The 15,045-nt window shown below is 36.8% G+C and overlaps 1 protein-coding gene across 1 annotated transcript in view; it reads right to left on the bottom strand.

Moving 5' to 3' along the window:
- The window catches only part of ARL13B (ADP-ribosylation factor-like 13B), a 43,381-nt gene extending 28,336 nt beyond the window's left edge, over positions 1-15,045 (bottom strand). The window contains exons 1-3 of the mRNA XM_009888513.1: positions 14,874-15,045; positions 13,059-13,129; positions 9,550-9,799 (exon numbers count right to left, since the gene is read on the bottom strand). Coding sequence (XP_009886815.1) covers positions 9,550-9,799; positions 13,059-13,129; positions 14,874-14,932 — 380 coding nt within the window. The 5' untranslated portion in view covers positions 14,933-15,045. The remainder of the gene's footprint in view (positions 1-9,549; positions 9,800-13,058; positions 13,130-14,873) is intronic.

Genomic DNA, 15,045 nt, shown 5'->3' with positions numbered 1-15,045 from the left:
TTAAATATCACTAACACCAAACCAGCAGAAGACCACATCATCAAACCTACAGGGACCTTTGTTAGCAGCCTGCTGAGAAGCCAAGCATTAATAAACTGACATAGAGGTATTTACATTATTCAGCTACATAGGCAAACCCCTACCAGGTAAGGATAGGGGAATATGATATTTTATTACACAGTGATAAGATGCATTCTTTCTGCTGCCTAGCCTACCTAAATACACAGTTGCCTCTGCAGTCTCACTTTTGCTAGTACAAAAATGAAGGAAAAAATATAATTAAAAAAAAAAATAGAACTCCATCCTTATAAAAATAAATACGATCTAGAACCAGATAATTATTTAGGTTGGAAGGAACTTGTGGGGAACATCCAGACGAACCTCTTGCTCAAACTCTTGCTCAAATCAAGACAGGAAACGCCCTGGCTACAGATCTTGTCCACCACTTCTCATCATAGCACCACGCCTCTGAGAAGAGGCTTGCTTTATTATCTTCACACCTTACTAGTAGGCAACAGGAAGATGTCTCCCTTAGTTTCTTCATTGTAAGTCCGAACAAACACAGCTCTCTGACTCTCCTCATATGCTACATGCTCCAATACCCCAGCAGTGTGGACTCACTGTACTATAATCAACGTTTGTCATCACAGTCTTCTTGTAGTAGGAAGTCCAGAACCGGACATGGTATAGGACATGTATTTATCTATACTACTACAGGAATGGCCAGAAGCAGTTGAAGGTTTCCAGAACTCTAACAGTCGCCATGAGATTCTGCTAATTGTGGAAGCCTAGGATCCTCATGTAGGTATGCAAGGAAGATGCCTGAAGTAGTAAACATGAATACTTCCCCCGAGTACCTAAAACCATCTAGTCATTGACTCAACCTGTCCCTGAAGATAACTTAGACATTCTTCCTGAAAAAGCTGAATTAGCATGACAGGCAGTATACCACTGCTTTATTTTGCAGCAGCAGTTATTTCTGCAGTGAACAGAAGCAAGCAGACGTGGGGTGCATTTGCTTTCCATAGTCCCAATGGTTGGTTTCTGCCCTGTAACCAACCCCTTTTGGAACTGAAGGAGAAATAGTGCTCTAATGCAATTTAACAGAAAATAAAAATGCAACTGAGATAAAAAAGTTACTTCCAGAGGAAAAGAAAAAACAGTAAAACCAAACACCAAACCAGGAACACATTTCTGAACTCCTTTATGCTGTGCAAAGACACAATCAATAACACTATATCTGGATACAGTCAGAGAAGTCAGAGCAAATTGCACTGCAATTGTGCAAGACATTAAGTGAGCTAGATGTCTTTGATTTTTTTTTCCCACTAGATGCAATTAATCTACTATCAAAAAGGACTACCAAATTATTTTCACATTGCGATATTTATAAATAGCTGGATTCCTTTCATCCCAGCTTAAAATTGCAACTGAAATTAACTGTTATCGAAGTACAATCAGAGGTCTGAACCTTAAAGTGAAAAAGACTGTTTACACAGCAGTGACAAAAAATGAAATTAAATAATGTCACCACTGACACTATTCCATTAAATAATCTCCTTTAACCGTTACACATATGAAAGCTACCTTTACATTCCAAGAGCACAGTAGAAACTAGCCAATAGGCAATACAGAGAAAAAAGTTGCTATGGCCAAAATGCTCTTTCATATATATATATATATATATGTACGTATATAAACATACGTATACACAGAAATATGCACTACACACAAACACCACCCCATCTTCTTTTTCTGTTTTGACTTTTAGAGAAAAACAAAGGTACGTAACAGACAGCCCTCTCCTTCTCTCCTGGGCCCTTGAAAGGAAAGGCATTATGGTGTATCTGTGAAGGACTACTGCAGCCAGCGTTGACAGAAGAGAAAAGCAAAATACAACAAACATCACCTGTTTACACAGCATCCCCCATGCAGGAGTGTTCACACAAGCATCCTTATCTGAGAGAGAAACGTGTTCCTGGGCTAGCCCTTCCTCTTCACACAACAGATATGTTACTTTGAAGTAAACATGGTCTTGTTAAAAAAGAGCTGTACTTTAAAATCCTGCAAGAAAACTCAAGTTTCAGTAATACTCAGGAAGACAGTTGCCTATCCATACATAAGTAATTAAAGTAGTTTTCAGCTGTATATTGGTTAGAATATGACATAACAGATACATAACATGCTGCAGAAGAACTGATAAGAGAGAAAACCAGAAAGACTTAGAATCATAGAATGGTTTAGGTTGGAAAGGACCTTGAAGATAATCGAGTTCCAACCCCCCTGCCATAGACAGGGACACCTCCCACTAGACCAGGTTGCCCAAGGCCACGTCCAGCCTGGCCTTGAACCCCTCCAGGGATGGGGCCTCAACAACCTCCCTGGGCAACCTGTTCCAGTGCCTCACCACCCTCAAAGTGAACAACTTCTTCCTAATGTTTAATCTAAACCTGCCCTCTTCCAGTTGATAGCCATTCTCCCTCGTCCTGTCACTACATGCCCCAGTAAAAAGTCCTTCCCCAGCTCTCCTGTAGGCCCCCTTTAGGTACTGGAAGGCCGCAATAACATCTCCCCGGAGCCTTCTCTCCTCCAGGCTCACCAGCCCCAACTCTCTCAGCCTCTTCTCCGCTTTTCCTTGCGGAAAGCTTTTTCTTAATACAAGGTGCTATTAACTGAAAGTAATTAGTATTAACTACAACTTACACTGGCTTCATAAGAATTTGTTATTGAGCATTCGAAATGATTAACAGAAGAAATTTTGTGGTAATCATTAAAATAACTTTTCAGTGTTTTTTCTAGTTACATAGTTATGCAGAAGAGCAAACAAATTAAAGCAGAGCTGCTACTGTTCTAATAAAAAATGTGAAATATTAATAGCTCTAATCCCTCATCACCAAAATAATAGGTAGAAAGACGATTTCTACTAAAATAAAAAACAACCTACCCAGCAGTCTTTTTGGTATAAAAAAACAAGCCATAACACATGGACTTGTATTTCCTCTTGCATATGTTTCATGTCAAAGTAAAAAAAAAAGCAAAACCAAAAAAAACCCCACCCCCAAAATAAGCCCAAACAAAGCCATTATTTGCCTACATAATATGAAGTCTAACTGTTCATGTTTAATAAAAGGAAGGACAAAAAAAAACCTGAACAGAAGAAAATTTAACCTTGCATAGGATTGACCTGCAAGAACTCTTACTTTCTACAACTCCATTTCTCCATATATAACCGATTGATTAACTACTTAAGCACTCGAGTGTTAAACGAGGCCTACACGAGCAAAGAAACATAAATTAAGTAGTAACACTGAACAGTAAAAAAAATGCCAAATATAAAGTTTAACATCTTCAAGTAATTTGCACTCAGTCAATAACAGCCAATACCATCAGCACTTTAGGAAAACCGTCTTAAGATGATACGGTGATACCTCCATGGGCAGTGATAGATAATAAGATGCCACGGTACCAATTCAATTTGAAGAAAGCATCACACTGCACAATATCAGAACTCTTATATCCCCTATATTACTGTAATACGGAGTGTCTTGTACCAATTCTATGCCCACATTGCATAATTCAGCCTGTTCTCTTTCCAGGTTATTGGGGCTTCACTTCTCCCTAAGTAGTGCTCAGGCTCACTATCCATTCCTTTATCAGAAAAGATGAGGAGCAAGAGTTGTCTTACACTTTACTTTTCTTCTCTCATCAGTGTGTCTTCTTACACCAACAAAAAGCAGAGTTGTCACATGCATACGTGTACTATGGGATTAGGGCATACCATAATACAATAGATTGGGGCAGAAGAAAACATGCCAAAAGGAAGAGCAGACCAGTGACTCCAATTCTACTTTTCTCCATCATGAAGACTGCATCGCAAACTTTAGTAATGGATCCTGTTCTTCATTGCTAAATGAGACCCATCAACCCATGATAATTCACAGCATTACTCACAGTATACAGCTGATTATGAACAAAAGACATCTAAGACATGCAGTGACACAAATTGTGCTTTTCAGAAAGGACTGTTGCTTGTTTGGACAGATGAAAAACAAAATAGGAAAAATATTCTGGGGAAATGTTCTGCTACTCAAAGAAATAATAGAAATAGCATATTTACTGGAAAAAGCTAGCATTTAAAAATCACCAGATTTTTAACTTTAATGAAAAAAGTGACTTTTTCCAAGATAGAACACATACATTTTTCAAGGACCTAGGACCTAGTCTTCTATTGGAGAGATTTTAAAGTATTTGTTGTGGACAATTTTCCACATACTTCATGAAAGAACTGAGGGCCTCATTTGCACACCTCCCTATACTTGCACACACCACAGTCCTAGCTGGACACCATAACCAAAACTGCTCTTCCACCTCTCCTCCCCCCCTTCTTCCAAATACACACATTAACTTAGTTGCTCACCTGGGTGATAAATTATAGCTATACTGTCTTTGTGGACAGTGCCAGCAAGCAAGCTCTAGCCCCTGGATAAAGTGGCATGGACTGGCACCCCTGTATGCTGTCCAGAGAGAAGAGCTTTTGCAGATTCCTTTCTGGACCAGACTGGTCACATCCACACTACAGCACCTGACCCCAATCTTTTGTTGGGCTGCATGTGACATCCCTCTGGCCTTAACACTTACATATATAAAATTATTTTATTTTTAATTCAATATGTCCAAATAGTGACCAGTGCAATGCATCCCATGAAAGAATTGTTCATGCTGATTATCATATGCTTAAAGTTTTGGGATATAGTATGAGAGCACATAGTGTGCAAGACCTGCTGATGCAGTGTTGGAGACCTGTCCCGATTAGCAGGAGCTGAAGTTGGTATGGTCTACACCCTAACTATCTGGTCAAACTAGTGTTATACAGACATGTCCTCTAAGGAAGAGGGAGGACACAAAACTGTTTCTCTCTAAGAAGAAATAAGTGAACCAGCTACCACATACACAGTGTGGCTCATTGTGGTGACAGCACCCAAACAACAACAACAACAACAAAAAAAAGAAAATGAGCAGGGGAAGATGGGAGTGTAGACAAACCACATAATTACTGTGCTGTTCACAATGGAAGAAAAAAAAATGTTTAATTTGTCTACTTTCATTAAGGCTTGTGTGTCAAAGACTCCCAACGTTTTCCTGGCACCCATTAAGTGTATCACTGTTGAAGTTTGTTCCTATTCCTGGGTTGTTTTGTGTGCGAGGGGTTTTTTTGTGTGTTTGACAAGGGTTTGGGGTAGGGTTTTTTTTGGTGTTTTTTTTTTGTTTGTTTGTTTTGTTTTTTACAACTCCAACACCACAGTAGAATAGTGGACAAACCTGCCATCATGTAACAGCAAACAACTGGAGAATACTTTTATTTAAATGTTATCAGAGATGTTTGTATTGTAATGAACCAGACCTCATACTTATAAACAACATTATCTTTTTACAGGAAGAAACATACAGTTGTCTATATTAGGATATGTTATTTTCTTTTTTAAATCTTTAAAGATAAAAAGGAGAGATATATTTAGATACAGGAACTTCATGATTCAACGTATATTTTACCCATTACATCACAACAAAATTTGCTTACTGGAGTTAAAAAAAAAAAAAGGGGGGTTTACCCTACTACTTTTTTTAGAACATTTTTACAAGGACAGTTAGCTCCTATACCATACAGTAAGAACTGACCTGTACAATGTCAGTACCGCTGACCTATATAAAATTCATGTGGGTAGAAAAGAGAGACCAAAACTAGTTTTAATTCATTCACTTCGCCTATTCTCAAAAGGCAACAGACAGCTGAGTACTCTGCTTGTTGCACCACGGACAGACACAGCCTGTGCTTATGGAGCCAGAGAGGAAACGCTGAATAGAAGAAGGGAAGAGAAGGAGGAAGAGTAAAACTTCAGGAACCAGTGAGAGAGAGTATGTAAGAAAAGGTGAGCATATTAGGGAATGCGTTTTTTCATTAGTAAAGAGTTATACAATTTGGATTTTATTTCCTCTTGAAATTATTATTGAACAACCAATTTTCTAAAAGTTTTCAACAACAGCACTCTTAATCCAAATCCCAATGTTCTGAACACCAGGAACTCTACAAGTAAAAAAGGATGAAAGTTCTATAAACATTAATTTACCTAACAAGGAATGCAATTTCTTTTTCAAGTTTTTCTTTTATATATGCTGAGGTAGTCCATGGTATAAAGGCAGATTAAGAAGAGAACTCTGACAGATCAGAATTCTTGTTCAGAGGCAAATTCCTGCCTCCTTATCATTGCTACCACTCCAGTATCACTTTTTTCCAAGTTTTATTAACTAATAACAAAAATATTACAAAGCACAGCCACAAATATGAAACTGATAACCTAATTGGAATGTTCTTTTACAAACACATGAATTTAATTGCCTGACAAGCAATGGTTTATTTCAAAGGTCCATCTTAGCTACCAGTCATGAAGATTTGATTTTTCCCTAGTGCAACTGGCAAAATTAGTTTTGTCCACACAGATGAAAGTCCATAAATGCAAAAGAAAAAAGTAATTGTCTTTTTGATTATTATCTACCAGAAGTGCACCAAAAAAGAAAAAAAAAAGGCAAAAAGGAAAAAAAGGCATAACGAGCAGGTTATTTCAAAGAGAAGCAGACACTAGGTACACACAATGATACACCTGATACTGCATATGAAGCAACTTCTGCTGCTGCCTTCAAAATCCAGAATGGACTTACATCCAATATTACAGCATGCTTAGATACATATTCTGTTGTACAAGATACTGCATATAACACAAGTTAGGGTAAATAACATTAGACTATTTCCATAGTGCTGACTATGGAAATTTTGGTTCAATCTATGCTTAAAAAGAAACATGAATATCCAGTATTAACATTTTAATTGTTTCATTCTGATCAGGTCACCAATACCTCTTTCATCATTCTTTAGCACACATACACTTTGAAGTTATAGCTCACTCCTTTTCATTCCTTTAAAGTTTAGGTTCTTTTATTAGTTTTTAAGATGATAATTACTAATTAATAAAACATCAATAAATAAGTGCTTTGTATTTAAGCATATGAGTAACATAGCAGAGAAGTCTGTGTGCCTACAGACAGCAGAGAATAAGCAAATTACACCTGCTTTTCTGGTTCTCCTTGTTTATTTCATGTGCTGGAGGAAAGCAGTAGTCCAAACCAGAGACACACTTGCAGAGTGTGGAAATCATAGAGGAGTCTCTCTCTTCTGCCATGAAATTATAACAATATTCTATGAGAAGAGAAATAGATGGTGCTCTGCTCTGCAAGAGCACGGGAGAGAAGGGAATTACTTAAAAGTATTCAACTTTCCTGGATTTAATACTCAGAGGTCACTATTGTTTTCAGTAAATACTGGCCTTCACACATACACGCACAGACTAAATGCACTAATAAACTAAACTAAAACTAATAAACTTAGCGAGATGTTAGGGAACTTACTGCTATCTGGATACCGAATATCTCATTATTAAAAAACAAAAAAAAAACAAAACCAAAACAAAAGCTGAACATTCTTAGAAGAAGAAAATATTAAAAAAGGCTAACTTTCATCACAAATTTGTAAATCTGCCGTTTCCTTTATTCTGCTCTTGATATATTTTTTAGTTTTCGGGACTTAAATGAAAAAATATTAAGCCACAGAACTCATACTTGGGAAGTATAAGTGATGGGGGTTTGCATCTCCAACCAAAGGCATCTTCAGGGAAGAGCAGCTGCATGGGACCATTTGCTAAGCACTCTACTTCCATACCACAAACACCAGTGCTTACTGACCAAGCCCTCCTGCTTCACAATATAAGAAGTGCTTCAAATACTGGAACAAATTCTAGGGTTTACGAGTTGAACATTCCAAGAGTAGCACAGCTATGCCACGAACAAAGACACCAAACAGAAAACAAAGACAATACAGGAAAGAGTTTGTAACTCAAAATGCCGGCTCGTATAGGGAGCATAAAACAAAGAACTACTGGATCCCTCCACAGAACTGGGACACTGCAAGAACAAATTCTGTTCAAAGGCTTGAGGCTCAATCAATTAGAAGGAAATACCATCAAACAAACTTAGTTTAGTCACCATTAGACTCAGTTAATACATTCTGCCTTCTTATTAGCTACTGACATGGATCAAAAAGCAGGAAAATGAGTGGGCTTTCTACAGGTACAGCCAAATAAAAAGATGGCTGTATAATCTATTAATCTATTAATAGTATAGTCTATTAATATTAACAGTATAATCTATTAAATAATCTAATAATCTATTACAGGGTCAGGGCATAGAGATGTCTACAAAAAAACCCCTAAAGTTGTATTCATTTAGAAGCACTGTACAGTTGTCAACTGTCACAGTTGCATTTTCAAAACAGATTTGAGTTAAATTAAATGCATTAAGATAGTTTACCTTCCCTGTACTAATAACATTCAGATAGCAACGGAAGTTAAAATCTAAACTATTTTTCAACATATACACTATTACCTTGCTGAACTACACTACACTTGATCAAAACAGATTAGTCAGTTTCCTCCTCAAACCACCAGATCATCACTACTTCTTAAAAGTAAGAGGCCTCTCCTCTTAGCTTTACAGGTTCTTTATATCACAGAAATGTTGTGCAATTACTGCATTATGGAGGTCTTACGCCCACCAGACAAAAACATTGTCCTGATACACCATTTTGAACTTTCACAGTTTATTTTGTAACTTCAAAAGGGTCTTTGTCCTCAAAGACCTTTTGTGTGGCTGAATTTCATAAAATATGCTATTTCCAGTATTTTACAAAACCTAGTTTTCAAGCAAAGAAGTTTGTGAATCTGTCCATTCTGTGAAAGAATCTCTCTAGACCTTTTGAAACTTTAACTTTTGTTTTCTTTAATTAAAACAGGAACTGAAACAAAAGCACATGCAGATGCTATTAAAGCAAGCCTTCTTTAATGAGATGTTGCTGACCATGTATCAGCAGCACCACCATGTGTTAAGTGAACAAGATATTTATTACTGAGAGATTACTGGTATTGCAGCATATAATGAACCATTCACAATTTAAGTAATTGATGTAGGCCTAAATAGTAACAATATTTTTACACCACGTTGCCATGCCAAACTTGCAAAGCCTTTAACCTGTTGTACCATTTCAAGTAATATTAGAACTTTAAAGAGTTTAAAAAAAACCAACACAATTTATTATTTTCCACTGCTAATGAAATATAAAAAAGAGAAATAAATATCCCTGAGAAGGATTAATTAAGATCTAATGTCACACGCACTGAATGGATTCAGTATATCACCATATATTACTCAAGACAGAAAGAAGGAGAGAAGAAAGAAAGAGAAGGCTTTGTTCCCTAGTATGATACTGAGATCAGCATAAATAAAATACTTCAGAAATACTGTAAAACTAATTGTAATATTGCTTAGTGCTAAAGTTACAGTGGTATTAGTGTACTTTATATATAAATACTTCTTTAGAAGGTATATTGAATGTCAAAATTTACAAAATTACAGCTTATTATGAAAACATTTATGAACATTACTTACACTAACACGGGTTTTCCTGATATCTTAGGGCTGTTTAAAACCTCTATCATGGCTTGCTTCGTTTCTTCCATTCTTGCAATGTCACTGGAATCCACAACAAATATTACACCATAGGACTCTGCATAGTAATTTCTCCAGATATTTCGAATTCGTTTTCCACCTCCTAAATCAAAGATGGTGACTTCAAAGCGTCCCTGTTTAAGGTCAATCTTGGAAAACCCAACTGTTGGAGCCACGTCTTCAGGAGACTCTGTCAGAGTTCAAAGAAGAAAGCCTTCAGTAAAAAGTGTCTTTAGTTACTTAAGGAGGATTTTACATAGTGACTTGTGTAGCAAAATTCATATCTTAACAAGGAGGGTTTGCTCCATGTTGTTAAGTGACACCATATTGCTAACCACATATTTTTTACATTAAGACTTTCCCGCTCCTCAGGTAATTTCAAATTAATGCACTAGGCTCTCAACCACTTACTTCACGTTAATTTAGATAAGAGCACAAAGAAAAAAAAAAAAAGAGCCCAAAATGCAAATTTTAATACTTAACACTTAAATTGCAGTGGTGTTCAGTGTACTGCAGTTTTTATGTTCCCCCCTCACCACCAATGCTCCTATTTGAACAGTTATACACCATTTGTACCATGTTAATCCAAGTTTGAAAAGGAAAACAAACAAAACAGTTAATGCATTATGACCTGAGAAGCCTTGTCTTCTGCCAAATTTATTCTTTATCCCTCATGATTGCCAAAACAGCTTCAAAAGTTCAAACCATGGGCTGAAATGAAGTGACTGAAACCATGTTCTCCTCAGATGTAAACAACTTGATTCCCTTCATTCAAGATAAGGTTTTGGCCTTTGTTTATTTTTATTTTCTGGTTTTCAGATTACCATGCAATATGCCAAAAACCTAAAGCTTTATATTTAATACTTTTGCTTGCTCTCTCCCTTTCTGGAGGGCAAAGAATGCCTGGACTTGCCTTACACCACGAAGTTGTCTCTGCATGGGTCACTTAATTGGACCTCTGCAACTATTTTATGTAGCCTGGTAGCACAAGGCAGGAGAAACAGACATAAAATGCAGCTTCTTGAGAGGAAGAAATGAAGGCATGGTCAAAAGCACTGAGCTCTGAAGAGCAGTGCAGAAGTTAAATCACCACCAGCCTTCTGCTACCATGTTCCTTTTTCGAGCCGAGATGGGGATTCAGAACTGACCCCTTGGCCAGAACTGTGTAAGCCAGGACTCCAGCAAGAGAAAAGTCCGGGACCCCTAAATGTGAAAAACTACAGCTTCAAAACTCAGCAGGCTTTATTCTGAAGAACATTTTGCACTGTGAGCCGTTAAGTATGTGATCTTACAGGAGAAAACAATGTGAACATGAGGGTTGGTTAAGAGTGAAAGTTATTGATGGTGCTGAATGTAAGAGGATATTGTTGAAATGTCTGCTCCTATTTTACAGGGAGGTCTCCAATAATAAACAGTCTTCAATACAAAAACAGGGCCTGCCATGCAAACTGCAGGCTCATTTTGGCAAATATGACTTAGATGACTATGCTGGTTTGCCCAGGTTTAAGAGTCCTCAGAACTGAGATATATTTGGTTTCTGCTAAAACCCAGCAATCATAACTGTGGTCTCCTCCTATAGGCTGTATCACTGGTGCATGGCCAAAAATACTCATTTTATCAACCGTGAAGACTAAATGAAGGTTATAAACTCCGCAAACCCTGTTAAGGAAACAAAAAAAATGCTTTCTAAGGCAAGCACTAGTCAAGCCCTCAGAAACAGTCACAGAAGTAAGAACTATCTTTTCCTGGAGTTTCCCTTTAGAAATACCCATCTTTATCCCATTTTTTTCCCAGGAAAAAAAAAAAAAAAATGGACTTTTGGAAATAATTGTCACATTTAGCTGATAAAGGCATTAAAGTTGATTTTGAAACAGAATGGAAGGCTAAATAATGAAGCACCCATGCTCTCAGGGCAAAGATTCAGGAATATAAATGAGAGAATATTCATAACTTTACTCACGTTAGCAAGTTTGTGAACTTACATAACGTGTAAACAGAAAGTCAAGGTGGAGTCTCCAAGTCTGCCAAAACACTACTAAGTACACTCTTGTTATTATACAAGATGAAAGTTATTTAGAAAGACAATCCCACAAGGAGGGGGAGGCGGGGGGGGGAAACACATAGAGAATTTTTGTTTTCATAAGCCCAAGTTTTATCTCAAATTGTATCCTGCTTGCATGGGGCACTGGATGATGCTAAGTACCCTCCCAAATCAAGTGGTCTCTTATTGAAGTAAGTGCCTAGAAAAATGCTAGTGCTTTTCTAGTGATAAATAATGATATAAAATATATATCACTAGAACCATCCTTTATGTTAGATACATACACATGCAATTCCCTTCTTTTGGACCTTTTCCTTATTATACACACTAAACAACATTGATTTTAATATAGGTTACTGATGTATGTGCGTTACTGGATGGTCACCTGAAAGTAACTTCAGCAAACACGCAAAAAAAAAAAAAAAAAATCAGGTCCATTCATTTCTCTAATGTATACTAGAATGTGAAACACATCATTAACCAGAATATTTTGTATCATTGCATTAATTCAAAGTAATTATTAATTAGAATGTGGTCTACAGCCTTCAGAGTTTTTGTCCTATACTTTCATTCACTTAAAGCAACTGATGAAGACAGAGTGCTTGTAGTTACAATGTTCCTTCAGCTATTTATTGAACAATTTGCAAAACCTTTCTCTAGTCCAAAAATACTCTATGATGGTGATGAAATTTAAACAAGAACCCAGAACAGATTTTGCTGCAACTTAGCATTTTGCACAGTTAACAATACAGTGGTCAACTCAAGGCACATAAGCTCCAAGGTATTCTAAACATTTGGTCTTGGTGTTTCCAAGATAATTAGACACCTCTATAGACTAATTTTTTCTGTCTCAGTGGACTAAGGGTTCTAATGCTGCATTGTCCAACGTCTTAAGAGGCAGCTCTCTCCATACTATCTACCTTGCCTCTATGCCATACTATTACCCTTGAAAATGATGTAGAACAACAGTAGCAACTTTGTTGAACTATGACTGATTTGGTCTACTTTAGCTCAACATCATGATAAGTGCAGTGGCCAATGAGCAGACACAGAGCTTGCCCTGCTGCTTCTTCTGAGCATAAAGCACATGACTGGGAGCACCTACTTTTTAGTCACCCTAGCATGACTTCCTGGATATCAAAAAACAGGATCTTTATGTTTCAAAGGTAAGACCCCTTAATTTTTCTCTGCAGGTCTTCACACAATGGGGCCTGTGACATGGTCACTTTGTCAAGCACACTTGTACCACTTTTGGTGGTAAAATCATCGAAATTTTCTTTCAACAATATGGGAAGGAGAGATAAATTAAGAGATGAAACAATATTTTTAGATTAAAATGATGGAAAATTAGTAATTATACTATCTCTTTCAATGCTTCATATAGATGATGAAAAAAATAATTGCTTACCTCCTTGAATTCCTCGGACTGTAGCAGTTTTACCAGCATTATCAAGACCCACCATTATGAGTGTCACCTTCCTCCATAAGGAGAGAAAAAAAAAATTCAAATATTTTTTTCCTCTAGCTAGACATCACGTATTATGTTTTTTAATACATGCATAGCAACTTTACCACAAAGCAGTAGAAAGAATAGGTATCAAAATACCAAGTAGCAGGCATTGTTACAATTGTGTATCTGGTGTTCCCATATGTCAAACCACCTGATTAAACAGAACAGCAGAACAAGGTATGAAATGAGAAGTCTAATATTGTGCTGTAAATTCCACATGAGACAATGATTTTCCTTTCAACTTGTATTTGCCTGCTGGAATTTAATTTCACGGTACTGTAAACTTTATCCTTTTTTTGGTGTGGTCATGGCCTCTTCAACAATTTCTGTAATTTCATTTCTATTCACCTGTATTTTTACCGTCTCTCTGCCTCAAAGTTGTGCCTATACTAAAAATTTATTTCTGTCTCAATTAGTGCATCTAAACAACACTACACAGTATGCAACACTTGTGTAGACTGCAAATAAGTGGCACCGGTACTCATCATGCCTTTGTTTCAAGCAGAAGCAATCATGCCTTTGTTTCAAGCAGAAGCAATCTAGACTGTAAATGTGCAAACAGTGGTGTTGAGTATGTACAATATATTAGCAAACTGGCATACAAGTTAAAATTCTATCCTGGTATAAATTCTAAGGAAAGCAATAGGAAAAACATATCTATGTCTATACCTCAATTGTTCTACCTATTCACAAAGACTCAGAGGAGTCAAAGGAATTTGCTCAATTTTATGTCCCTTTAAGTGAAGGAATACTAAAAACATTGTTATTTCCAGTCTTAAAATTATAAGAGCATCATATAGGAAGTATAATTTATGCAAGTTCTTTCAGAAAAGCCAAAAAGGTGTGAGAAGAGAGCCTAAAAATGAACAGTAGGATCACAGTAATTTCTATTTCAAAAGTAAGCTAAAACCAGAACAGCCATTAACATTTATAAAGTCACAATTGTCTATAATAAATTGGTAGTGTCAGAAAGCTATTCAATCCGATATAGTTCTCTGAACAGCAGCATCTTCTGTAAAACTTAAACTATGTAGCATTGAAGAAAAGGGCTAATCCTCTTATATGACTGTGAAGTATAAATAAGTGTGGTGTATTCTTTATTCCCCTTCCTCATAGTTTGTAAATAGTTTGAAATAAACTATGCATTATCTGTGCATCTCTGCTAACTGGAGGGAAGAGGACGCACAATGTAAAAGTAACAGAAACAAACAAGAACAGTAGAATTCCATAAGCAAGAATGGATCACCAGGCTACCCACAAAATGCAGTATTACGATACTTAGATAATAGTAAGAAACACTAGGGGTACAGTCTACTGTTGACAACAAAGTGTTTTCACACATTACACCTCAGAATCTCACAATGGGGAAACTGGATCAATTACATAAAACCCAAATAACCTTTACATAAACATTCTAGCATCACCCCATAATGCTCAACTTGAGGAAACAGTATGCAAAGGACTATATTTTGAACTTCATACTTTCCTGAAGTCAGAAACAAAGCACCTGAATTAGAGATGATTAACATTTCATTTTTAAGTTCAGAAGACATATTGATTCTCTCTTGGAAAAAAAACATGATGGATTTTATCTCGGAATTAAAAAATACAAAACAACATTATACAACAAATAAAGAAAAACATAGGTGAGAGGACATGAAATACAATTCGGGAAGGTCAGCACAGAAATGTAAAATACTTTCACATGTTTACCTGATAGGTTCCTGCCACCGTTTTAACCAGCTGCAGCAATTGGCCATTAGACTGAACATCCCTCTTCACTAGCCATCCAGAGCCACGAAAGCTACAGAAGCAATGAGGACAGGCCAGAACAATCGAAGAAGACCAGGAGAGAAACTGCAGAGGCCCAGATGCTGTCTTGTCA

This window comes from Charadrius vociferus, unplaced genomic scaffold, assembly GCF_000708025.1.
Source record: "Charadrius vociferus isolate BGI_N301 unplaced genomic scaffold, ASM70802v2 scaffold487, whole genome shotgun sequence".
In the NCBI taxonomy this organism is placed as follows: Eukaryota; Metazoa; Chordata; class Aves; order Charadriiformes; family Charadriidae; genus Charadrius; species Charadrius vociferus.
Note: the sequence above shows the minus strand (reverse complement) of the source record. Positions and strands in the feature narration are given on the sequence as shown.